Source organism: Eptatretus burgeri, chromosome 1 (assembly GCF_056783735.1).
Source record: "Eptatretus burgeri isolate ZD-2024b chromosome 1, Ebu_testis_v1, whole genome shotgun sequence".
NCBI classification, from domain to species: domain Eukaryota; kingdom Metazoa; phylum Chordata; class Myxini; order Myxiniformes; family Myxinidae; genus Eptatretus; species Eptatretus burgeri.
In genome coordinates, this window is record NC_140961.1 from 159,183,496 (window position 1) to 159,211,450 (window position 27,955).

General features: G+C 41.7%; 1 protein-coding gene across 3 annotated transcripts in view; it reads right to left on the reverse strand.

Annotated features, from left to right (window-relative positions):
• LOC147035861 (extracellular calcium-sensing receptor-like) overlaps positions 1 to 27,955 on the reverse strand; it is a 56,092-nt gene that overhangs the window by 18,098 nt on the left and 10,039 nt on the right. For all 3 annotated transcript variants that reach the window (XR_015049158.1, XM_085845589.1, XM_085845510.1), the window contains exon 2: positions 4,484 to 4,607. Coding sequence is in view for 2 of the 3 variants with exons in the window: in XM_085845589.1 (XP_085701715.1) it covers positions 4,484 to 4,607 (124 nt within the window). In the remaining variant the exon portion in view is untranslated. The remainder of the gene's footprint in view (positions 1 to 4,483; positions 4,608 to 27,955) is intronic.

A 27,955-nucleotide genomic window follows, 5' to 3' on the forward strand; every position in this document is an offset into this window, starting at 1 on the left:
ATCATCTGAGCTCAAGCGTTTGGACATCGGTATTGCAGCACTCTCTGAGGTTCAGAAACCAGATTGCCTCGAGATCATGGTGGGGAGTTTCACGTATTATTGGTCTGGTCGCTCTGATGGTTATCATGCCCTAGGAGTTGCTGTAGCTGTGTCCAATAAGCTGACCACAATAATAATTGAGGTCAACGAGCATATTATGAGGCTAAGGATTTGTCACTCCTTGGGTGTCATTTCCCTGGTCTCTGCATATGCTCCAACAGAGGCGAGTCATCTCACCATGAAGGATTAATTATATTCCACACTCGAGTGTGTTTGATCAGTGCCGCAGGCGAGATACTCTTCTAGTCTTGGGGGATTTCAATGCATCGACTGGAGCTGATATGGATGGTTATGAGATGTGTGTTGGTCCCCATGAGTCTGGAACTGTGAACCAGAGTAGCAGCAAGTTCCTTAACTTTGCAAGAAGTCATGGATTTTGGGTGGCTGGTTCAGAGTTTTAGCACCCACTAGTTCATCAGTGTACTTGGTATTACAATGCTGGTGATGTGAAAAAGGAGATCGACCATGTGCTCATTGATGGTTGCTCGAGGATGGTCCAGAATGGCAGGGTCTACCGAAGTGCTCACTTCTTCAATACTGACCACCGGGTTGTTTTAGCAATTCTTCAGTTGCAGCGTAATTCCAGGAGAATGGTCCCATCCCACACTCGGCTGGATGTTGGCAAGCTCAAGGATGAGAGGGCAGCTGAGGAGATGGTAAACAGGCTGAATGGAGATTTGGGGGGCCTGGTGCTTTGGGGAATCCTGAAGAGTTGTGGAGTGACTTCAAGACCACCGTCCTTGATGTTGCCGGTGGATGCCTTGGAATTCACCGTCGGACAAAGAATAATTTTGTCTCTCAAGGAACACTGGATACCATTCACCAGAATCACAGGGCCAAGCTAAATGGCAGAGCTGAGCTGTTCAGAGCAATGAGGCATAAAATTGAAGTGCACAATGGGTGGACGAGGAGGCCTATGCGAGAGGAACCTGTGTGTGAGGGTTTAGAGCATCACCTGTGGTGAAGTGATTCTCATCCTGTTTACAGGGGAATTCGCGCATTGCGTTCGTCCAAGCCCGACCCTCAGTGTACTGCAGTGAGAGCAGAGGCTGGTGGGCTCTTGACAGAGGAGTCCAAACTGAAGGCCCAATGGGCCGGTTATTTTGAGTGGTTGTACCAGGCTGATCCACAAGCTGCTGATTTAGATGTCAGGGGTGTAACTATCCTTATTGCTGACCCTCAAATCAACTGTGAACCATCTTCATTTGTGGAAACACAGGTGGTGGTGAACAGGTTGAAATGGGGTAAAGCTCCTGGGATCTGTGGCTTCCATGCTGAACTTCTCAATGCTGCTGGAAATGCTGTACTCATGTCATTGCAAGCAGTTCTGCCATCTGCCTGGTACACAGACATCATCCCAACTGACAGGAAGAGCGGCCTTCTTGTCCTTCTCAGGAAAAGGGAAGGGTGATCGCCAAGACTGCAACAACTACCAAGGGATGAGGCTGCTCTCAGTGCCGGAAAAGGTCTTTGCTCGGATAATTATTGATAGGGTTCACCACCATCTGCTTGAGCTCCAGCATCCAGAGGAGTCAGGCTGTTATGCCCATTGTTTGTTGGGGATGTTGGCAGATGGAACGTTTTTCCAGATGTTCTCAGATGGGGCCTGGGGTTAGATGTGGTGAAGCATTTTAATTATGCAAGCGTCATGCTAATATTTTACTCAGCAGGTGTCAGATGTGGTGAAACATTTTAATTGTGTTACTTGAGAGAGGTGGGGGGGGGGCAGGGAGGTGCCAGAGAGAAACCTTTTCAGCAGCTCATAATCGATTTAGGGACGCATTTTAATCGCTTATGCAAGAGTCCATGCTAACATTTAATATTTTAATTGTGTAAATGTTGCAGAAGAAGGGAGGAGGGAAACATCTTCAGCAGCTTGTAATAGATGCGGTGAAGCATCTTTATAGCCGAATGGTGGAACAAGCCGCACAGCTCAGTATCAACATTCATGGCTGGTGGAAGATATGCTTTTGAACTGTGTTTGTGGATGCAGCTCATGGAAGACATGTTTTTGTGTACTGGTACACTACAGGGTGTACATACAGCTCGTTTATAGCTCGGTTCGTGGAAGATATATTTTAGAACTGTTTTGTGTGTGCAGCTCATGGAATACTTTTTTTGTGCCCACGAAAATCTACAAATACACGAAGCACAGGGCCGTGAATGTCGAAGCAGGTTGCATTTTGTAAACAGCGATTACCCAGGGTCCGAGAACAGCTGGGTCCAACAGTATATACCATTTTTGGCCCCATCTCTCAATGGTGAAAAAAATCACTTCAAATTTCAAGTGTCTGGATCCGGATTCAGATCTTCACCAAAATTATGTGTTTCTGTCCATGGCTGGTCACCGGCATGCACAGAAAAAATTCAGAACGATTGTTTGAAAACTGTGGCCAAAAATTATGTGTGTGACAAAGAAAGACAGACAGACAGTCAGGGTTGAAAACGTAACCTCAATCCACCTTCGGTGGCGGAGGTACCGATGCAAAGAGGGAAAACAAATATTCAGGTAATTAGACCTAAATTGGAGATGATAGTGAATGTATGGTGAAAGGAAGTTGAGCTGCAGGTTCGTGGTCCGATTCACTTCAACAGTGTTCAAAATGTAGCACTCAAGTGAAATAAAACTATTTCTCGATCATATACTGATGTCTGTCGACAGACGACAGGCAAAGTGAACCAATTGCTTCAAACTACTTTTCGCTTTGTGTGTGGGGTTAAGGGGGATTGGAATAAAGGGAAAAAATTGAGAAACAACAATGGTTGAATATCATGATAGGGATTAATCATCTGGGAAAAGCAGTAAATAATAGTGAGACACCGTGTGTCAGAAAGGCAGGGGTGTCTGTGGAAGGAAATGTCTGCAAAACAAGAATAGGCACTCCCTCAGGACCACCTGAAGCCATTGTTTGTTGTATTTCACAGTGGCTATGATCATGGACAGGGGACGACACAAAATGTCGGGAGGTTATCTTGAGGGAAAAGAGGGAAGTCATGACATGACAGAATAATGCAATTTAATTTATGTATAAGAATTAGACTTGTGGAAGAGCTGGAAAACAGAAAGGATCAGCAGCCAACAGAACAAAAGAAAGAGCAGAAAGAAGGAGGGGTCACACCAACAACAGGGTTGAGCAACAAAATGTTGGGAAAAAGATGAGTGAGGAATGTAGGGGAAGAATGAGGAGTTGGAGAGGATGCAGAGTGTGAACAAGATGGATACCGATGCAAACTCGCAGGAGGGGAAAAAGCAATAAATTTGGAAGGAGCTGGGCTTGGGAGGAGGGGTAACAGGTTAACGGGAGTAGAAAAAGTTATGGTATGGAATGGGGGATGATCTGAGATGGTGGTGAACAGCTGTCTTTAAGATCTGGAAATTGGAATGAGATTGAGGAGAATGGGGAAGTTAGTTCATCAGGTGGGAAAAAGATGAAGAAATGAGTGGGGGTGAGCAGTGATTCTGGAAGTTTCACTATGGGGGGGGTGGGCGTCAGAGGTTTGAATTGAAGGCTTGAGTCTGGGGATCGATGCCTTAGGTAATGTGCTCATGCCTAAGAAAAGGAGGAGATTGCGAGGAGATGTGATCGACAGGTCTAAAAAATAATGAAGGGTGTATAGACAAAATAAGTGCAGACATTTTAGAAAAATGGGCAGTGGCAGGACCATTGACCACAGTTTCAGAGGAAGGAAGAGGATAGGACCAGAGTAAGGCAGGGGTCTTTCTCTCAAAGAGTGGTAAATGCATGAAATAGACAGCCTGTAAATGTAGACAGGAGAAACAATCTAATACTTTAATACCGTGTTGGGGCGTTCTCATGCGATTTTGTGGAGGTAATCAGGGCATCTTAACAATTTCAAACACTTAGATTTCTTGAGTCACGTTGATGACAAAAATATTGAAGCTGTGCCTGATACCATTTACTAAACGATATGACAAGAAAGGCAGTGTATTTGGCAATTTTAATCAGGACCGATAGTTCTTCTTCTGAGCAGACCACCATTGTCTACAAGGTAAACATGTACCAGTTATCACAATCCACATCATCACTTTATGTTGATTTCCCGTTTCCTCCAATACACACTATAAAAATTGCTCACTTGAGGTGAGACATTAATGAATGTGTTGGAGATGAGTACTCTGCTCGTTGCTAATTTAAACTCCGAGTTGGATTGTTTTTGAGAAGTCGTGGGAGGAAAGGGTGATTGAGATGTTGGAATGATTGCACAGGCTTGATGGGCATAATGGCCTCCTTCTGCATTGAATTTCTTTGTAAACACTTGTTGAGGGATATTAAAACAGCACATTCCTGAGATAATACTTCCCGTTGGCCATCAGGAAATCGGGGTAAGGATCGAGAGAGCTGATCAATGTTTTAAATCATACCTGTTGTGTTGGAGAACTCTCCAGAAGTGCAGAGTACACAATCAAAGCAGCATGCTGCTTCTCCTTTACGTCCAATTTTCCGGGTTCCTGGTGCACACGGATCAGTGCACACAGAGTGTGACACCTGAAGTAGAGTCAGATATGTATTTGGTAATCATTAAATAAATGTACAAGAACCGATCTATGGATAACTTTTTTGAGAAATACCAGAGGCATAAGAAACGACTTATTCAAGAACCATAAATTACGAAAAGGATTTAGATCTTAAATAATTATGTATGGTCATAATGATGTTTCCATTTATGAGATTTCTCTGAAGGTTCCAAACATTGATGAAAGTGAAGTGTCACAAAAGCCACACACACACACACACACACACACACACACACACACACACACACACACACACACACACACACACACACACACACACACACACACACACACACACACACACACACACACACACACACACACACACACACACACACACACATAACCCTGATATGCAGGCATCAACATCTATCCACCTTTCCAGTCCTGGTGTCTGGGAGACCTGGCAAACATAATAGACCGTGAAACGTCAGGTCAAAACCGGCCAATGAATCGATTTTTGTGAAAACGATCTGGCCATCCATGAAAGTAGATGTTTCCAAGCTATAGGGAGGTGAGGAATCCAAATTCGACCTTCCACACACAACCAATTCAATGTGGAAATTTAACGCGAGGAAGTGTTTTCGGTAACGATGGAGCAGCTTACAACATGTATTTTTTTTTTAACCACAGTGTAGTGTTTCAAAGGATGCGGATAACCACATCATTATCAGTTATAAGGTTATGAATGAATATCAAGAAACATTCTGACTGTCATCGCAAAGTCTTTTTGAGTTTTGTTTGGATTAGATCCTCAGTGGAATGCTACATGAGTATTACTAGATTTTGTGTTTCTCAGGCATAGAAATTTTGAGCACGAGCAAAGTTTCATTTACCTACTTCGATCCTGATGACAATGGCATTGGGTAACATTGTTGCAACCTGTTTGTGCATCTGGGAACTTCATGACTTATTGCATTGTTGGTGTAGCAATCTGTCTTTATTGTAAATAAGAATTACAGTGACTACCACTCCACAAGTCACCAAGCGAAATGTTGACCACATTCATATATATATATATATATATATATATATATATATATATATATATATATATATATATATATATATATATATATATATATATATATATATATAAAAACAGATGTGTCATGAAACATTGTAATGAATATAAATAATGAGAAATCAAACATTATTCAAGCACAGCGAACAGGCAGACACAGAAGAAGCCATATTAAAGGTAAATACATAATCCCAAATGAACAAAGCAGATACTAGCTCACAGAGTGCATTCATGAAAGCCAGATGGAAACAACCCCCAAATCTAGTCAATGTATAATTCACCTTTACATCAAGAATCATTTTGGCGGGTCATAACTCGGACAAAATGTGAGGATGCATATCATGTCCGGATCCTGAGTCAGCCACACAACAGAGATGGAGGTGGATTTAACAGTCCAACCATGACAATTTGGAGAAGGAGCATCAATTGTCTGATTCAGGGCTCAAACATGGACGCCTGTCTGCTAATTTGCACGAAGACAATGCTGTCACAAAGAGTCCTTGGTAGGCGGCATGCTGTGGTCCTCGGCAGTCTTCAAACAGAATGTCCTATATCGAACACCATTGATGTTTGTCACTGTGTTTCCATACAACTCGCATATGAATCTTTCCAGCCGGGTGAATAACTCGTTGGACAGGTGGGAATCTATACCCAGACGAAAAAATGACTGTAGGTATTCTGGCGAGGCGGCCACAAGCCGGCACGGTCAAACTTTTCATTTACCATTGAAGCAGAAGACGGAGTCGCACCTGGTTAAAGCATGTACTCCTATGAGGGAGTATCTCGTGCAGTCACCAAGTGAACATCAAATTACATTCAGGTCGACTGTTCTCACAGTCTTCTTGAGGACAGTTTGGAGATGCATCATGCAAGCAGCTGGCATCAGTTATATGTTTGAGAGAAGGATAACTGCAACATCTTTGTGTCTGGACTCATTATCAATATCCTCGATGGATGGACTGAATGTTACCACGTGCATAAAATGCAAGGAAACTCGAGTGCCAGCTTCCTATTGTTCACAGTGGACCAATACTTCCACAACGGCCACTCCTGAATGAGACATTAGGTGACAGTGTGGTCCATTGGTCATGTCGATATTAATATCGACACTGTAGTCCAAATGATCACTCCAGAAGGAAGAAGAACTCACAGAGTTCTTCCTTGTTGGCACTATCACCGAGAAATTGACTCCATTTCTGGGGTATCTTCTGTTCAGGTGAGAATACCCTGAGATCTCGGGTGGCTTTGGTTCATCTTTCCCATTCCTTTGATGCTAATGACTGGATATGTGTCAAAAACAATATAGTGTGTACAGTGATATTGTTTGTAAATCCTATGCAGTTCAGCCGAAACTCCAAAGCCAGCTGACTGAATGTAACTAGTCGGTTGCCAGACATTTTATGAATCAGAGCCACACCATAAATGATGACAGCATCAGTCGAGAACAGTTATAATGAGTGATTCAGGACATTTTGACCCAATATAATGCAGATGCTTGGTTTACTGTGTCTTTGCAATTGTCCTATCAGAATTAGGCAGTGAGTATGAAATTAGTCCAAGAGAATAGAAGTGGACTGTCCTTAAAATTACTTTCCATTGTTGATTCAGTACGAGTAATCTTGCGAACATTTGGCGATCGGCTCTGACAATGACTGTCTGAACAGATTTGCGGGAAACTTTTACTTGTCTTGACTTGCGAAAGTCATTGACTTCATTGGCTGCAGTGGCTAATATAATCCAATACTTCCTGAATTGAGTCCATCTTGGAGGAAAGTAAAGAAAGCTGATCGTCCATAATTATGTGCATTGAGGAGGTTTTCTGGCTACTTCTGCTGTAGCCACGACACTGGAGTTGATGCAATAAAGGTTATTTTGGTTTTGTAAGAATGAATAATTTTGTCAATGCAGCCCAAGGTAGACTTGATCAACTCCTCGTCCTTCCTCTGATGAGTGGTGTCCAAATCTTCCTCATCCGATAATGGTTCCTAGATCCAGCAATTAATTCACATTTCCAAACAATGGCTGCTCTCTCATTTTGCGAAAGCATCCATCAGTGCACAGAATGTTCTTGCAGCATTGCAGTTGCAGCTGACCGCGTCATTTTTTGGGCTCGGATTGATGACCACGGGAGACACTTCTCCACCCTCTATATCTGGGGTATTTTGATGAGCACACTCACCAGCTCTATTTAATTGTTGAATGTCAGCGAACTACCCATGACATTGAATGTGGTATCCAATATCCATGAGGGATTGTCTGCAAAAAAAAAAAATGCATCATCAAATTATGTATAAATCAATATTAACTTTCCCCAAATAAGTTCTCTCTCAAATCAAGACTGTGCTGGTGGGCAGTATTTAATAAAAGAGACCAGTATCGACTTGTGAACCTGCTCGAGTTCATGAGTTGCTGTGTTGCTTCAAGTTATCTTCCAAAAGGAGTTTCTTTGCTCACACGCAGCAGAATTATCAGGTGAGAAAAGTTTACTGTCATTGCTGCAAAAGAAGTATTGTTTTCAATGGTACTCAAATGGTGGTCTGTGGTGATCCACATCCAGACCACAGGCATCATATGTCCAGACCGCAAGCCAATCTGAAGCCCCCATGAAAAGACCTCTGGTGTTTATCCATTCAGACCAACTTGATAAATGATAAACTCTGGAAGCAGTTATTGCAGGGGGGTGATTAACCTTTAAATTTTTTTTCTGTTTAACAAGGTAATCCGACAGAGGAGGAGGTCATTCGGTCCATCATGCCTGTGCTATCCCAACACGAGGGGTGTGCTCCATAAGCAAGGAGCTTGCTATCGCTTGCCAAGCGATACAAAGCTTGGCAAGTTTCCTTGATTCAAAGCACTCAAACAAGCACTACAATGGAATAGAGTGCTCGGCACTGCTTCGAAAAATGGCGCTCTCCATGGAAACCATGCTATCATGGAACTCGAGCAAATGCTGTCCAGGAAATCATTTTCAGTTTTCCTCGATCCTCTTGTGACAACTTTGCCAAATAAATTTATTGTGTTCGCAGCGGCTTGCAAGTACGAGTAAGGGAGGAAGGAAGATAAAGAAATGGGGAATCAGAAGGAGGAGCCCCGATACCAAGCTTATCCATGGACCGAACACTGTGCATTTTAGGTGGGGGGGGAGGTGTTGGTAGTTCAACTTTGTCAATCTTACAGCATTAGGATGAAAAGTAGAGCAAAAATTAAAACATGAAATGCATGTTTACGTCTCCTTTTTGAGAATAAAAATTAATTTTGGCACCAACAAAAAGCTCGAAATAAAAAATACCCCTTTATCAGGTCAAGTACAAGAGCATGCACCAGTGAAGTGCATCGTGCATCCACCTTCCACAGGTACTCCAAGTGCCTCCGTCTGGCCATCCCCAAGGCAGACGACTGACCCATCCTCATCTCCTTGAGATGTTGATCAACATTCTGCAACCATGAGGCACATAATAAGCCCATTGGCCTCATACACTCATAAGGCTTCCTTGCAGAGAATCAGGTGAGAAGGATCAGTGTCAGGAAAACGAGCCACATGTTCATACAGCCACAGCCAACACTCTCGGACGATGCAGGAAACAAACCTCATTTGAGTCTTTCTCGGCAAACACTCATTGTACACAAAGTCGGATCAGCAATAGCCTAGGATTCTCCGAAGAAACCTGACACCAAAGAAATTAAGTCCACATCTCAGATCCATAGAGCAAGAATGGAAGCTCCATCTTCCATCCTGCTGCACAGTTACTGACAGTGCCACACCCTATGATCCAGTGAATCCAAGACTCCCCAGGCCTGACCCAGACATCCATTGACATATGACTCACAGCCAATGGAGATACTAATATCACTGCCAAGGCAAGTGAATCTCTCCACGACCTCAAAATGCTCACCACAAACAGGCACATCCAAGCGATCAGCATCCAATATGTCATTGAAAGCCTGGATCTTAGTTTTCACCCAGGAAACCCATAATCCCAGCAGCTCCATCTCCTCATTCAGCACAACGAGGGCCCACAAAAGGATATCCAGAATCTCTGCAATGATGACTGCATCGCCTGTGAAATGAAGGTCAGATATCTTGACATTTCCAAACGATGCACTGAAGCTTGATCTCTCTGACATCCTCCCAGAATCTAATCCGTACAAGCGCTGAAAAGTGTGGGGACCAGTACACACCCCGGAGGAACTTCAATAACAATTGGAAGCAAGTCAGGGATGGAACCATCACATCTCACAGCACATTCAGTGCTCGAGTATCGTTCAGTGTTGGTGGCACCCCATGAAGCCCAAGAATCCTCCAGAGGGCTTCCTGATTCACTGAATCAAACCCTTTACAGAGATCATCATAGGCTGCATGCAGCCCCTGATGAAACTCTCACCTGCATTCAGTGAGGACCCGAAACACAAGATTACAGTCAATCGTTGACCTCTTTGATGTAAAGACTGACTGCTCTGGAGGCTGGTGTTCAAACAGATGGTGGTGAATCCTATCAATAATTATTTGAGCAAAGACCTTGCCCAGCACTGACAGCAGCATCACCCCTTGGTAGTTGTTGCAGTCCTGGCGATCACCCTTCCCTTTCCAGAGGGGGAAAACAAGGCCCCTCTTCCAGTCAGTTGGGATGATGCCTGTTTTCCAGGCAGAGCACAGAAATGCATGCAATGACATGAGTACAGCATTTCCACCAGCCTTGAGAAGTTCAGCATGGATTCCACAGATCTTAGGAGATTTTTTCCATTTCCACCTGTTCACCGCAGCCTGTGTTGCCACAAACAAAGGTGGATCACAGTTGATTGGAGGGTCAACAATAGGGATGGAAACACCCCTGACATCCAACTCAACAGCTGATGGATCAGCCTGGTACAGCCGCTCAAATAACCTGCCCATTGGGCCTTCACTTCGGACTCCTCTCTCAAGAGCCCTGTACCCTCCACTCTCATCGCAGTACACCAAGGGAAAGGCTTGGAGGAACACAATATGCTAATTCCCCTCCAAGCAGGATGAGAATCACTTGTATTATTTTATTAGTATTAATAATAATCTTAACATTATTAGTTAAATTATTTTTAAAAAAACGCGACAGAGGCGGTCAGATTTAAATGCTCAGAAAGCATCTCAAACAGCAAAGAGCATCTCGAATAAACATTTTGCAGGGGCAAGTCCTGCCCAGTTATCACAATTGGCTCCACAATTTACACTTTTAATGTCCCCTCCACTTTCAACTCGCGATTGACACCCATGCAAGAAATTGAGGACCTTGAGGCATTTGGCCTTCTCACAAGCAGTCAGCCAGGATGCCATTTGAAGGGAGAGAATATGTGATGGCTGGGGAGCATATGACAGATAGACAAAACAAGGTGCTGCTAGGTCTTTGAAGGAGGAGTCAGGTTGGAAAGATCAACCTTGAGGTTGGCCAAATGTTGTTTTCTGGCTCCCTGAGAATGGAAACGTACTTGTTCTGGGTGTTGTGGAATGATCCGAATTTGCCTTCCAGGAAGAGAAGGCTCGTTGTTTGAAGGCAGTTGCTTACCATATAATTCTGTGTTCTCGTGGTGAGAGGATTGGTATGCTAACTCCAAAAGAGATGGTAACCTCCGATTTCCTCTGCAGACTTGTTTTTTGCCAACTTTTCTTGACAAAATATTCACACTGTTCCCTCCTTTGAAGTATGTATCTGTTCCTTCAACCAATCGATAAGAATCCTCAGGTGTGCTCATTCTATACATTTCATGTAGCAAAAACTACTCCCTGTCACGACTATCCCTTGTGTTCACCTCTATTCTCTTGTTTACCAACCACCTTCACATATCTTTGTTTGACTGCACTGCTCATTGACTAATCTAATCTGATTAGGAATAGAGGAGCAGACTATTTGTCGCCACTCAAATGTGTAGGCCTTAAAGCACATGCTTCAAAATAAAACAATACAATTATCCACTCTTCTTCTCTTCTTCTTACCCACTAATCTGCCACTTAGAAGAAGATTACGAATTCATCTGCTGCGAAAACAACTGCAACCATAATCGATATCAGACACACCAAACATTAGACAAAATCATGAAAGAAAATACAAAATAAATGCACTTATCACATTCTGCCATACGGAGCTCTGAATCCAACAACCAGAATCTCAACACAAGAAACAATCAAAAGGCTCTCACTTCGTGATTCTCATTGTTCCACCAAATATCAGTTTCCTTAACTCGTAATCCTTCACCATCAGGAGAATCAAAAGATCCCACAACCTTGAAGTGAAGCTTGCCATCATTGCCAGGCTGCAGGTTTAACAACTCATACTGGGGAGGAGAACTTCCCTTCTCATCAAAATATTGAACTTTCCCCAAATTGTTCACAAATTGCACATTTTTGAGGTAAAAAAGTACCTATGGAGAAAAATCAGTGCCATATCAAAACAAAGTGGGAAGAAAACAAAGGCAACAGAGTATTCTGGTTATTCTGCCTCCGTTTGTGAGAAAAAGCCAAATATTTACCATTTCTTCACCCCATCCTCTCCTTTTTTCTCCAAACCTTTCCCATTCTCCTCAAAGGCTCACCCCCATTATTCCTTCTCCATTTTAATGAGTATATCCGTCGGATCATAACAATCCAAATCACTGGTATAGTGCAGACTTCCTCAGGGCATTCAATACCGTTGCTGCATGAAACACAATATAAGATCATCTCCCATCCAAAACCATGATATTTTCTAACCCTATAAAGACCCATCTCAAAAACCCGTAAGCCACCACCTTCAATTGTTTCAGTTTTCCACTGAGAGTTTCCTATTGTATCTATATTTTCCTCCCAAAGTGTATTCCCCAATACGACCACTCATTCGTCCCCACACCCATTACACACCCAAGGCTCCCAGTATTTTGTCCTTCATCCCTGCTGTTTGTGCCCCCCATCTCGGCTTTTGTTCTGTTGCATTCTGATCCATTCAATGTTCTACCTCTTTTCTGAGCCTTCACCTTGTATCCAAAAAAGGTGTGCACAATTACCCATCCATACTCAAGCTGCTTCCAAGTCCTACCAATATCCCTGTACCGCTCAATCTCCAATGCTTCTCAATTCCTATCTAACTCATTTAAACTTATCCACTGTTTCTGCCTTTTCAGGGAGACCATTCAATGCATTAACTATTCTCTGAGAGAAAGACCGTTTTCTTGCAGCTATTGCAGCTATGTCCTTCTTCAGATGTGGTGATCAAAATGGGACACAATATTCTAGATGAGGCCTCACTAAACTCTATTTTAATTATTTTTACCCATCCCCATCACCTTATGTTTCTTTATGCTGAACTGCATCTGCCAATTTTTTGACCACTCTATGCAAGTCTCAATACTTTCCAAAAACTGATCAAACCTCTCTCTGTTATCTACCTTACCTCCAAGTTTAGGGTCATCTGCAAATTTGGAAAGCCTACCCAAAACCTCACTGTCTAGATCATTGATGGAAATAATATTCTACCTATAAACAACACTTCTACCGATACCCCATTCATATGGACGATTTGAGAAGTGTTTTAAAGACCAATGTTTTAACATGACTGGGTGTTCACTGCGGTCTATTTTTGAGGATAAAAAAAAAACTCGAAAAACATTTTTCATAAAAAAGTAATTACGTATCTTCTATTGGAATTTTAGTACGGTGACCTGCAAATGAAGCCTCAAGGACGGTGTATAGAAGCATTTTTTTTTAATAACAATAAATACAAGGCACAGAGAGGTGAAATTTTCGACACGTGATATGCAACACGTGCACAGTAAAATGAGTGGTCATTTACGTCCATAAGATGTTTAATAAATAAAGAAAATATAAGCACACCTGATGCTTGGCCGAGGCTTCAGACTTTGGCATGCTTATGAGGCTGTACTGTCGAAACGAAACATCCCAGGAGATAAAGAAACTAGGGTGACATTTGCGCTGTATTGTTTTAAAATAACACTTCTTGCTCCAAAACATCATATATTCCAGTTTAAAATAACTCCAACCCATCATTTTGATTGGCTTTTATACGAGTCTATATAATAATGCGCTTGTTTGTCGGTCTTTCTGTCCATCTGTCTGTGTGTAACATTCCATTCCACCCATTAATTGGACAGTTCGCCTGACTCCACCCACAATTTCAACATGAAAAATCATACCGCCGCTATGTTGTTGCTAACTGCTATGCAAAGTCGAAGACATGTTTTGAGCTGTCATTCTCGCAATCACCATGCCCTTCCTATAAGTTTTTCCTTCAGTGTAAAATGACCAAAGTGACAGATGTTTTTTTTCACACATTGTTGAGGCTCGAGAACACACAACACACGGCAAGGGGGGCAGGAGACAAGAGGGGCAGGAGAGGGAAGGACAAAATAGTGGGGAACAGAGACATGAGGAGATCTGTGGAAGGGAGAGGGATGGGACAGGGAACACAGTGTATACAAGATGGACATTACAGGGACTTTCAGGATGGAAAGCAGGGAATTTGAAAGAGGTATGTTTGGGGTGGATTAATGGGGATTGAAACGATCGAGGATTTGATGGGGGATGAAAACAGGTGGTGGTGATTAGCTGTTTTGAAGGCCTGGAGGGAAGAATGGGATTGAAGACTGTGGCAGTTTATTCCAAAGGAGGGGAAAAAGAGGAATGAAAGAGTGAAGGTGAGCAGAGATTGTTGATTTTGGGAGTTTTACCAGAAGGGGGTTGCGGCCGGACATTGAACACCCTGCGGAAATATGCGAGGGATATGTCGCAGACAGAGCAAGTGGGCTGGGGTGAGACTGGAGAGGAGACAGTAGAAGACAACACCACGGACCTGCCTGCACTGAGAGAGTGAGAGACCCAAAGACTCAGCCTCACCGCGGGAGACACCAATGATCCTAAATGCCTTGGTTCCCACAGCGTGAAGCCAAGAAAGGTGAGAGGAAAGAGAACCAGCACAGAGGTGAGAGCAGTTCTCCATCAGGCTGCAGACAAAGCTTTGTATGTGGTCAGGAGCTCAGTTGGGCCGAGGGAAGACTGTCCACAATGGTGGATGCCCAGTCGGCGACTGGCTTTGGAGACCAGGTTGCAAATGTGGCTTTCCAAGGAAAGATCATGGCAGATAGTGAGACCCAGAAGCTTGAAAGAAAGGACATCTTGCAGAGAATTGTTGAGAAAGTGGATGGGGGGAGGGGGGTTCCAAACGGTCCTTTCGGAGAAACACAGTTAGAGTGTGAGATTTGTCAGGATTGAACAACATGTTCCACATGTTGGACCAGTTTGTGATTTTACCCAGATCTGCAGAGAGCATAGAAGCTGCTGCTTGCCGATCTGCGGAATGACAGATGGTACGGCAGAGGATGGAATCATCAGCAAAGAGATAAAGAGGATTTTCCAGAGATTGGAGAGATCATTGATGAAAATCAGAAAAGGAACAGGGCCCAGAACACTGCCTTGAGGAACTCCAGTCTGGACAGGAAGAGGGGATGAAAGAACTCCATTTCGGGCCACACGATGGCTGCGACAGGAGAGGAAGTCTGCGAGCCATGAGTGGAGATGGCCGTGGATACCAAAGGAAGAGAGTTTGGTGAGCAGGGCAGGGTGCCAGACCATGTCAAAAGCATATGATATGTCTCAGAATATGGCTCCAATTTCATGTCCGGTTTGAGGTCTTAAAGCCACATGTTACATTGTGTGGATGTTCCTTTGGTCCCTAATCCTGAATAATGCTCCAAGAACTGATCATTGTGGTACCTTCTACCTCCATCTTCACAGGCAGACATGCTCCCACTCACAGCCACTCTTTGCCTAATATCACTTTTCTCCAGGAGCAACAGATGAATGATTCCATTTAAATATTTGATCACTGGATTCTTGACACACCTACCACTGGCTGTCATAGTTCCAGAGCACGTTGTGAGTTCATCGGTGACTGGATTATTTGGCACGGTGAAGTCGTCAAAGAGTTTGTCATGGCCCAGAGTCCGAAATCACTGGCATTCAAGCACAATATAAGTTTACAGAACGTTTCCTGGATTATTCGTGATGAAAGCCTTCACAAGACAGATTCTGGAACAAGAACTTTCTCTTGATCCACTATCAAACGTCAGTACACTTGTTAATCACTGAGGGTTGAATGCTCCTCGCCATGCTTTTGAACCCTATCTTACTCTGTCAGGGTTCGCAGAGTTATTGATAAATTGCCTACCTGGTGGTCTGTCAATAGTGGCAAAACTGGCATCATGAAGTGTTGAGCAATGCCGGGTCCTGTCACACTGAGAACAATGTAATTATACTTGACACTCATTTGATGAATGGTTATTTGGCAAAGCACATCTTGAACATATTTTCATTGTTTTAGAAGGATCAGTCTGGATTGCAATGCTATCGCTCTGAATATTCTGCAATGTGAAAGAGGATGTTTGGTACTGTGAAAAGAGCAGAATTGTTGCGGATCTTCCATTCAATGAGGAGGGTGCTGATTTTCAGAAGGTGACTCGAACGAGTTTGTATAATCCCCAGAATATGCTGCAATCTCCTTAACCCATAGTCACAGGACATGTCATGCCAGGTGTCATCTGCCTGATATCAGATGTCATCTGTCTCACCAAAAACCTTTTTCACAGGCTATTCCAAAGAACACGATCGGACTATATGGGTATTCCTTGTACCACTTTGAAAAACCAAATGTTTGTTTTTGTTTCGTGGCGTTCCAGTCTATGTCAGCAACTTCCTTTTCATAGCCCTTGCCAAGCATTCTTTCACTAAACATCCCACCACAATCCTTTGGCATTTCTGTGGCTATATTACCAGAGTCGGCATTTGTGCATGGGTGACTGCTTGACCAGTCTTTACAAAATTAATGTGACATACAACAGCACCACATGATTCAATTTAATCTTGCCTCTGGGTGGAACGGGAGTTTTTTCCCTCTCCAAGGAAAGCAATGGAACATGAGGTCTGTCCCCTGCCAAGGAAACCACTCCTCTACCTGTTACCTGAAGAGTAAGAGCAAAAAATGGAATGAATAGCATTTTGCCACACTTCTTATCAAGAAGTGAACTCACTGTTTCCAGCTTGTCTTCCACAAGCCTCCTCCCATGGAGGTAAAACTTGAGCTCTTTAACTTATCTTGCATGCCACACACTTAGTGGGGCAGATAACAGCAATTTTTGAGAGGAATCGTGCAAGTGATGATACAAGCATCAAATTTGGCACATTTGTTCTCCAAGGGATTCTAATCAAATCTTCCTGATTGGCCATTTGAAAATCCAAATTTTGGAAAATTTGAAAAAAAAAAAAAAGTCAATATCACAAATCAATGTTGGATGCTGGCTGAGATTGGTGAATGTTTCAGAAACATCATCAAAGACGTTTCAAGTCTGCCATGCAGTTTTCTTCGCTTTACCGTGGAAGGCAGACATGACGTCACATCCAGTGAACACAAGGAAGTATGGGATCCCTCTCGCTTTCTCAGACACTATTGCAGAAACTACCTCATGGACTGGAATCCATCGCGCCTTGGCTCCTTGGCCAAAGGCAATCACATGTTCTCAAGACCTAGTTCCTGTAAGGATGGCAGAACAGATATTGCTATGACTAGTACGTCCGTGTCATTAGCCTAAATGATAATGGACTTGCTACCATCCGTCGTTGCATCCCTGGTGTGTACAAATATTCAAGTGTCAGCTTCTTCATGACAACATGGAGACACAGCATTCAGTGACTTCCTTGTGTTGCAAATTGCATCTTCTCATTTTGTGACAATGACTGTGCTTGTCGTCTGTGCTTAACAAATCTTTTCCGCAAGGAAGTGAATCAGCTCAGTCATGTTGCTGTCATCTCAAAGAAAGCTTCTCCAGTTACCTGGGGTCTTACTGGTTCCCGTCACTCTTCTTCTGATTCCTCTTCCCCTTTTCGACCTTGCCTTGGACTTCAGACTTGACTTCTTGTACATATCAAACACTAAATCCACCCTCTCGTACCTGGCACCATAGGATTCCACCTTTGGAATGATGTCTTCTTTTGCATAGTCATCAAATATCTTTGAAGTGTGTGGAGGTAGAGCATTGATAAGTGCTGAGCCATCAATGATGACTGCATCTCCCCTTGGTTCTCTGTCTGGGATGTTCACTTGTGCTTCAAGAATTTCAGCCAGCTGTGACTTCAAATTTTTTTGAAGTTTTTTTTTTTCAAATTTTTAAAAATTGGGATTTTCAAATGGCCAATTGGGCAGATTTGATCAGAAAGCCCTGCAGAACATAAATGCCAAATTTGATGCTTGTATCATAATTTGCACGATTTTTCTACTATCTACTACACTAACTGTGGAAGGTGAGAGGCATCTCAATTACTTTTAGAGGAAGGCTCAGTGAAGGCAAAAGGGAATATTCCTGACACTTTTATTTCCGACCAATACAACTGAGCCAATACTTAACAGGGAACAGACGTGTACAAACAATTTGTGCAGCTGGAAGCCAAATTTGAGTCAAAAAATTGATTTCTTACCTTGAATTTCCCATATGTTGAGTATGAAATAAGTAGAATGGACACCCGTATGCACCAATAAAACGAATTAAACGTATTGCACACATTTTACAATTTACCCTCTATCCATTGCTTGTAATAACTCTAAAAATCATTTGTATCAATTCACCAGCATGTGCAAACGAGATATCTATGATCACAAACCGACTGGGGGAGGCTTACCCTTGACGATCGCCCATGACTTACACTTAGCGCGCGATCCAATGATGGCCATTATTTTTTCAGACCACCTCATGACATTGAACTTCAACATTTTGTGATAGAGTGCAAAATAAGAAAATGTGTTGCCTTCTACATTCTATCCAAAAAAACTCAACATCATGAAAATGGGAAGAAAATTCTTCCAGTTATGATTTCAAAAAGTGTTTTTTGGTTAATTACGTGACAATCTGAAAAATTAGGTCATGGACACGTATTAAACAGCAGATGCACAATTTTAATGCAAGTCCATTATTATGATGCAAGATCATCTTGGAAGACCACCATCTTTGAGTTTCCACATTGGTAAAATTGAGCGATGAAAAGAAAGTGGTTTTTATTTTTTATTCAGAGCACCAGTTCACCTTGACCTCAGAGGGTTATGATGTAAATAAAGGATAAATGCTCCTTACTTGTGGCTATCTCGAGAGGGAAACTTCATTCTCATTGGACAAGCCTTAGTCACAAATGTAAAAATGACTTTAATTGGGTCATGACCTTAAAACTAGGTCAATGTCAAAAAATATCAACTCGCATGACCCACATACTTTTTATTCCCATTATTGTTGATGAATTTAATTCCAAAATTCCCAGCTGGATCCGAAATACTGCTCGGACATTGGCAAAAAAATGGAGAAAATAGAAATGGTGGTTTACTACTCCGAGGGGTGTAAGACCTTGACCTTTAAACCGGAGGGGTATGAAGTAAACTAATCGTAAATGTGAATTGCTGAAGGCTATCTCGTGAGGGCAATTTTGTTCCAATTGGCCAAACTTTCGTCGAGATATGGTGAAAAATGTCAAAATGTCTCCAATTAGGTCATCGTTATAACTGTAAAATTAGGTCAAGGTCGAAAATATTGTCAACCCCGCATAGTAAATATTCACATTAATGATGAAAACTTTCACTCCGAAAGTCCCAGCCGGCTCTGAGATACAACTCGGAAATAGCTCAGAAATTGTTGCGAGTTCAGGAAGAAAAAAATAAAACAAAATTCTAAATGGTGGTTCTAAACCCAGAGGTCGAAGAAACTCTGTTGTACCATTAAAAATTGGGGTGCTAATTAAATAAACTAACCCTACATCATCAGTAAGCCTTCCCCTGTCCTATCGGGGCATGCTCAATTATGAGAAGGTAAAATGCTTTGACCAGATAGTATTAATGAAAGAGCGAAATGGAGAACAATGACACGAAAATAATTTGAAACAACCAAAATAAGACAGAAACCTCACCTGCCAAGAATGAAAGTTTCCCTCCACACATGACCCATTTATGAAAGGTCCATGATCAGGTACACATGTGAAGAGATTATGAAGAGAATGTGCAATTGCGTAAACTGCAAGGTAAGCATAGTAGCCGTACCGAAGCTGTGATACATCGGTGAGTTGTGTATCTGCATTCTCTAAACTTTCAGATCCAGTACAATGCTTCAGTCCCTCAAGTGTGGGTTCAAATGAACAATGAAATATATTTTCCCAAACTTCTAAAAGGAAATTGTCAAAAGAGCCAGGACGTAATTCACTTATTCGGTATTTTTGATTCAGTGAACTTTCCAATAAATTTGTATTTGATTCGATGAGCTTCCTGTGAATTGCTTTATTAGTTTTCTTGTCAAAATGCATCCCATACTGTGTTCTAATATTAACATTTGAACAATTCAAACTGGACAGACAAGTACAGTTTCTTGAAATTATATTTGGAATGCAGGCCAAGTTGTTTGAGTGATTTAGTATTTGCTGTGATTGCATCATGTTACTCAAATGAATCAAATCACTATTTCCTGTGAATTTCTCCTGCTGATCATTTTCCAAACTGGTGAAACATCCAGGAAATACATCATGGAGTTTTTCAAAATCATTGGATGTGTTTTCAAAACAGACAGAATCAATATTGCTGGATATTAATGTTTTATCTTTGATGATTTTTGTTATTGGTGATTTTTGAAGCTGAATCATTGTTTTAACAATGGTTTGAGGTTTTAAACTTATTATAAACTCATGTAATCCTTCAACAAATCCAGTGTTTACTTCAAAACCAAATGATCCTTGATAAACATCTGACAAATGAGGAATTTTTGCAAGAGGGGAAGCAACATAACCCATAAAAATTTTTGTTGTGATATTAAACTTCAAGAATATTTCACCAAAGGGAACAAGATCTTTGTACTGCCATAAGACAAAAATGGCCGTTGCTTTTGTTTTGATGAAAATGTCTCCTGTGAAGAAGATGAATTTCTGAGCACAATACAATTCTCGACACACAAAAAAGGAAATAATGAAATCCACTTTTTAAACATAAAGTGGACGAGGCATGTAGAACACGAAAGCAATACTTAATTACATCGTGCTCACTGCAATTTAACAAAAAATCCGGCCCTTCAATCTATTATTGTGTTGAAATCCATTGCCATAAAAAAAAGTTTGTGCAAAATCAGGAAACATCAACTACAAAAGAAGTGGTATGGGACACAAAGAGAAAACATGACAAAAATAAACAATCATGTTCATCTTTGCAGATTCAATTGCTTGCATTATTTTAATGTTTTGCTTTGTTCATCCATCGAGACCATACTCTGTGCAGAGCATTGGTGCTGCCTAAGCAGTCTCCTTGGCTATTGGGCACAATCGTGTTCGGGTCGCCAGTCCGACACAGGAGACTCACAAGCTGGCACTCATTTTGCCAACCGCGGAAGGATGACTGGCAGAGTCAACCCCACCTGGTATTAATTCAACACACAAGGGGAATTTGAACTCAGGATCATAGGTTCCCAGGTCCACCAGCCTAATGATTAAGCCAACAAAAGGCATAAGCAGCAGTCTTGAACAATATATTAACTCTTTGTGTAAATGTGTTTCTTTGCAGGCATTATACAAGGGATGGAAGTTAGTAGTAGTTGGAGAGAGGAGTGAGATGGAGACGTTTGGTTTAGGCAAGAGCGAGATAGGTAATGTTGAGTGCATTGAAAAGATGAAGAGGGGAAGGCTGAAGATGGAAGATTAAAAAAAAAAATTGGAAAAGAGGTTTGCAAGGGAATTAATTATTGGAGCAGGAAAGATATGTCTTGTTGAAGGCAGTGAAGGAATAACTTGCATCACGAATGAACATCTTTCATGATGCAAGGGGATGACATGATGCCATGAACAATGATGGTAATTCTGCCAATGTTGGCCAATTGGTCATCTTGCATTCCAGTTTCACAGGTGGTCCCCACGACATGCACAATCACACTCAGGAGATGCCGTGATATATGTACAAAACTATCGCCATCTTGATGACTTCATAACCTTCACCTGCAGTCCAGCTTGGGAGGAAGTGGCAAATAAACAGATGCCAGGCCAAAAAACACAGCATCACCATGATTTGCTGGCAAGAGTATTTCAACAAAAATGAAGGCAATGATGAATGTCATAACCAAGGGAAATATATATGGAGCGATTAAGTGCTACATGTGCACAATTAATTGCGAAAAGTGTGGACTGCCACGTGCCCACATTGTGAATTGGCTTCAAGATGAACTTCATGTGCACAGAGTGGATGATTTCATCAGTGCTGAACTTCTAGACCCAGTAATTGATCCACTTCTGTTGAGCACTGTCAAAACACAGATTGTTCAAGGTCCCTGTGGAAGCAACAATCCAAACTCACCATGTATGAAACAAAACAAATGCAAAAAAAAATGTTCCCACGATCTCTTCTGAAAGACACAGACTGGACAATATGGATACCCACTGTATTGTCAGAGAAAACCAGAAGATGGTGGATTCACAACAACCATCAGAGTTCGTGGTTGTGAGATTGAAGTTGACAACAGGTGGATTTGTTCCATGCTGTCCACTCCTTACATGGCTATTCAATGCACCCCTCAATGTTGAGTGTTGCCACTCTGTGAAATCCATCAAAGATGTGTGCAAGTTTGTCAACAAAGGATCTGACATAGCTGTGTTTGGCCTGACAATAGATGGGAATGTGTGTCAGTAAAAAGCGAGATGTTGTGAGATTTGTAAGCATTAGGAAATGCCTGTAAAGGAACAAGTAAAATTGACGGTTGCATGTTATAAGTTTGCAAATTGTAATTTCAACTGCTTGATGCAATGAGCTAATTTTGACTGTAGATGACAGTATTGTACTGTAAACTGCCTGGTGAGATGCATGAAAGTGCTGGAACGTTCTCAGACGAAACTTCCAGTATGGAGGAGAATCGCATTTTCTGGTCGGCACGGGATTGTTCTGTGATACTATATGAACCCACGAGAGGGAGGTGTAGAGAAATGGGTGACATGTGACAAGTGCCATTTGATCGTCCCGTGCTCGATTTAACTCTGATGAGTGAACGATGTGTTAATGTCCAGAGTGGATGTTAACGTGTGGAGTCATTTATAATTAGGTCGATTGAAACTCATTAGGATTGTGTATTGGGAGATAATTTATTTGAGCTCTTGAAATCATCCTGGATGGGCCAGCATACGAGAGAGAGGACACCGCGATGGGAATCAAAGGCTCGTCAGCCACGGAGGACGAGGTGAACATGCGTGAGTTGTGCTGGCAGGACTGTGACACTGGAAGGTGGAAACAACCCAACACGGGAATTGGAGTTGGACATTGCATTTCATGGCGAGTTGGATCATTTCACTTTGGATCCATTTATTTGAAATACAACTTTCAAAAAATTTTTGCTGTTGATGTTGTCATTGTAATGTCACTCAGAAGTCACAGCCACCAACTGACAAAGATCCATTCGTGGGATAGCTGACCTGTACGTTCGTTCATGACCCTGGATTACAGTCATTAGAGAACCCGTTGGGTTCGGCACCACAAACAACATACATACACCAAAGGTTGGGAAATCCAAAAGGTGTGCGTATCACTCCCACCTCTGACACTGTGCATGATGTGGTTCGGAAACATGAATTGCAAAGATACATCAGCAGCAATGAAGCCACCTGGAGGATCCTGAGCTTCTCTATTCAACAGCGACATGCCACCGTGGTTCATCACAGTGTACACCTTGAGAATGGCCAGAGAGTGTACTTCATTGAGGAGAATGTACACGAGCGCACCCAAGTTCCACAAGACACAAATCTCACTGCTTTCTTCAATCTCTGCTCTGATAATGGATTTGCTAAGATACTGTTGTGTCATCAGATACCAAAGTACCACACATGGAATGTTGGAAGCAAGAAGTGGGCTTGCCAAAAAGCAGAACAATCTCGACCAGACCAGCCAGGACTCAAAGCCACTGATGCACTTGGTTGTGTGCACTGTCCATCCAAACAATTTGAATGCTTTTATCTGAGAATGCTTCTGCATGATGTCAAAGGTACAACATCATTTGAGGACTTGCAAACAGTGGATCCCACAATCTGTTAAACTTACAAACAGGCTTGCCAGCTCAGAGGACTCCTGGAGGATGATACACACTGGAGCAGCACATTGGAGGAGGCAGCTGCAATTCAATCACTTAGGATGCTGCAAAGGACCTATCAACAATTCCTTAAAACACTTGTACAACCATGGCTTGGGGGACACTTGTGTGAAGTTTCCCCTCAATTGTCCAGCCGTTCTGGAGAAGATTTTCATCGGTTTTCGGTTAAATCCAACATGGCTGCCAAACCATGTGACCAATGGCATCATTCGTGTGAAATTGAGAATTATTCAGACAATATCATAATATTGTCTTTTGGCTTTTTGTCGTATTATTTGGCTTTTTGATTGCATACTACTATGATTTTAGATGAGGTTGGTGACATGGTATGTTCAATGGACCAACAGAGAATGTAAATTAATTTAATTTCATCGAAGATTATTTTTGTGGATATAAAATCTTGCCGCATGCAGCTCCCACAAGTCATCATACAATGCAGCAACGTTATCATGGGTCAAAGGCATAACAGTTGGACACAACAACCAAGTGAATGATTGAACAAGAAAAGCAGAGAGCAGTGGCGAATCTAGAGTGGGGGTTGGGGGGGGTTGCAACCCCAACCCCCTCTCAATCCACCACTGGAGAGAGCAAGGAAGGACATGCACATTCTTGCGGAGCTGGGGGCAAGACAGGGTTGGGGTGGGGGGGGAGGCAATGGCTAACGTTGGGTTTGCAAGGCAATGGCTAACAGAAAAATAAATGTTTCTTTCTACGGAAAAGACACAAGCTCCGTTTTGCACAAGACAACATACTCTCTCAACAAATGTTCCAACTCACTTGCGATCTGCCTGCTGTAACAATCATGGGTGATCACTAAATAGAATATTATTGGCAGTGGGGAACAATCTCAGAGTTCGGGATTGCTTTTGGCCTGAAAGCAAACCCACATGAAGCTGAATTGTTGCATGATCTCACTGAGAAAACCAGTAACTGGAGTCACTGCTCCACTCAACAGTTCAGGCATCTCTGGGATCCCCAAAAGCAGGAAAATTGCCATCTCGTCTTTGAACTCTACCCCCTCATCATTGGATCCCCATCTCTGGCTCCTCATCAATGTCTTACAGTACCAGAAAATATGAACTATGGGTCTGGCATTTCTCTTTCGAATGACTCCCTCCTCACTGAGCTCCTGTGCTGCATTTATCAAAAATTTGGACAAGAACATGAATGAAGTATTTCTGCCTGGAAACAGATAGACCTCACGATTCATGCTACAATAACTGTGGAGGCAGAATCACTTCTTTTGCACGTTGTGATTCCAGTGACATATCTCGGTCAAACTCTTGCCTTGAATGTTTCACTTTAACCATACATATGCTGCCCCAATAAAATTCACCTTCAAAATACTTCAAGATAACATGGTAATGTAATTATATACAGCACAGTGTAATTATACCCCAAAGCATAATACTGCATATTGCACATGATGCAGCACAGACATACCACACCCAGCCCTCACCCCCACCACCACCCACCTCCCCCTGTAAATGATAACACAATATGTCAAAATCTTCTCACCAACTTTCATAAGATGCTGTGATTTATAACGTTGAGGTAAAATTTCTTGAAAAGCAGTACATATTCCGAAAGGTCTGATTTCATGAAAAAACGTAGCCATGCCATTCCAGATATAATCATCTTCCACAGCAAGGATACCAACATATGTCCAGCCAAAATGTATCACCAAATGTGCATATGCACTGCCCCAATAAACATTATTATGGTATGTCCTGTAGAAGGATGGGTAACGCTTTCTGTCACTAAGACAGTCACATCCAGCACCATAACTAATCTGAAATAGATTCGAAAAATGATATGGATCTCCTCATTTAGGGTGAAATGGAAAAGTAAATTGTCAATATATTCAGAATCTCTTGTACCAAAACCAACATGATCACCATATACAGGGTGGGGCATTTATATCTGACACATTGGCAATCTTTCTCGCTGGAAGAAGTCTTGGCATAATTAATTATTGTTTTCTTCGTTTTACAGATAATACATGACAGTTTTTAATGATGGAGCACTTTAAATGCAATGAGCATTTATTGTTCACGAGCGCCAGCCAGAGTGACCACGAAATTCATTATGTATGTGTCTGTCTGTCTGTCTGTCCAGAACATAACTCCATAGACTTTGATCCGATCTTGATGAAACTTGGTTATGTGTTCGATATCAATATCTAGTTGTGTTTTCCTGGATTATGGTATGCTACGCCGATTGTGGGCGGAGCCACGCCAAAAAATAGCCATTTTTAGGGGATAGTCAGATTAAAAATCTATCTTCTCATTGAGAATTGACCGAATGGAATGGGTTCTTCGGTATTTGAATAGAAAAATGAATTATCTAAAACTTGTCGTCCGATTTTTCATTTCCGTCCCAAGGTCAAGACCACAAGATCAAAAAAAATAAAAAAATTGCGAATTTTGACATAAAAATCATACGACTGCCTAAAACTTTGAGAGCTCGGATGACAATATTTTTTATGCATAATCTTGAGGTCATTCCTCACCTAAAGTCTTGAAATCATTTTGCTCTATCTCAAACACCTTTCGCCCGTGGCACCCCCTTCAAGTTTGTTTTTACGCTGATGTCATCAAAGTATGGATAATCTGAGGAGTGTGAAACGCCATAGAGCCTATATGACATTATATTGTTCCTGGAATGTTCCAGAGGAAGTTTTGCACCAAAGGTCATAATCTTTGACCTATGAGCTTTAAAGGCCAAAAAGGTCAAATTAAAAAAGTTGTGGGAATCAAACAGGGTTTTCGACCATCTTCGACAAACTAACTGCAATAAGCTATAGCACGTATCCTGTTTCCTTATTTTAATGTCCACACCATTGTTTTGTGACCTTTAACAGTTATGCAAAGGTCAAATTTTAAAAGTTGTTGAACGAAACAGGATTTTTCACATTTTGCATCTGTTGATTAAAGGCAACTATAATTAATTACAACTTGGTCAAAAATTATCACATTGTCTCATCCTTGACTTCTGAAGCAATCAACATCGTCAAATACCGCTCGTGAACCATTGTCGTCTTCAGACTTGTTATCATTAAATACTTTGTAGACATGTTTCTTGAAGCATGACCTCACTGTAGTTTTCAATGTGATGTTGATAATCCTTACTACATGTTCCTCAATAAGTCATAACATAACTTGATCACCAAAGTTTTAGTGCTCAGATGACCATAACATTAAACCAAGCAACTGTTTATGCTATTTTTTGTGTATTTTTTATTTGTTGCAATGATCCAAAAAAAGTTGATATTACAGAATTGTGTCTTGTTAACCCGTCCCCTGTGCAGCGGAAGATGGGGTTTTGTGATCGCTTATGTGTTTGTGTCTCTGTGTCTGACTGGGCCGTAACTTTAACCATTTAAGCTTTTGTCATAAAATTTTCAAGAAAGCTTTATTATGAGAATTTGCAGAAGCCAACTTAATAATTTTGTGAAAAAAAATTTCATTACTTATTATTATTCAACTCTTTTTTGGAATTTTTTTGCTCTAATATTTTTTTGAGATCTTTTTTCTCAGCAAGCATTTGTCTGATTGAGAAAAAAATTTCAAGGTACGAGCGACCCCCATGGAGAAAATATTAATTATAATTGTGATGTCATAGGTCACATGGTATGACAGCTTAGGTTAAATGGTATGACATCTTTGGTTAAACGGGGAAAAAAAATAAAACATTATATCTCCGAAACCGCTGTTCAGAAAATTTGAACTTGGCACATCTCATTGTACCCCCCAACGGGGTATATAGAATTGTTCGGATGACATCGTCTGTGAAATGGCAGACCATTCAGTAATGTTTGATTTGAAATCCTTGTTACCCTCTCCCGAGGAGAGGGTATTGCATTTGGGTATGTTTGTTTGACTGTCCGCACAGAACTTCAGTGCGGTTTTTCTCCACAACTGCCTGTCGGATCGACATGAATTTTTCACCATAGCAGTGAATGCTCATGTAGAATGTTACAAAGATAATGATGACATCATAGATCAGGTGGTGTGACAGCCATGTTGGAAAAAAAGGAAAAACTTTGGACTTCTGCATCTCCAAAACTGCACCAAGGAAAAAAAATTGAAACTTGGCACATGCCAAGTACTCATGAGGAATAAGTATGATTTTTACATTTGTCATAGGTGACT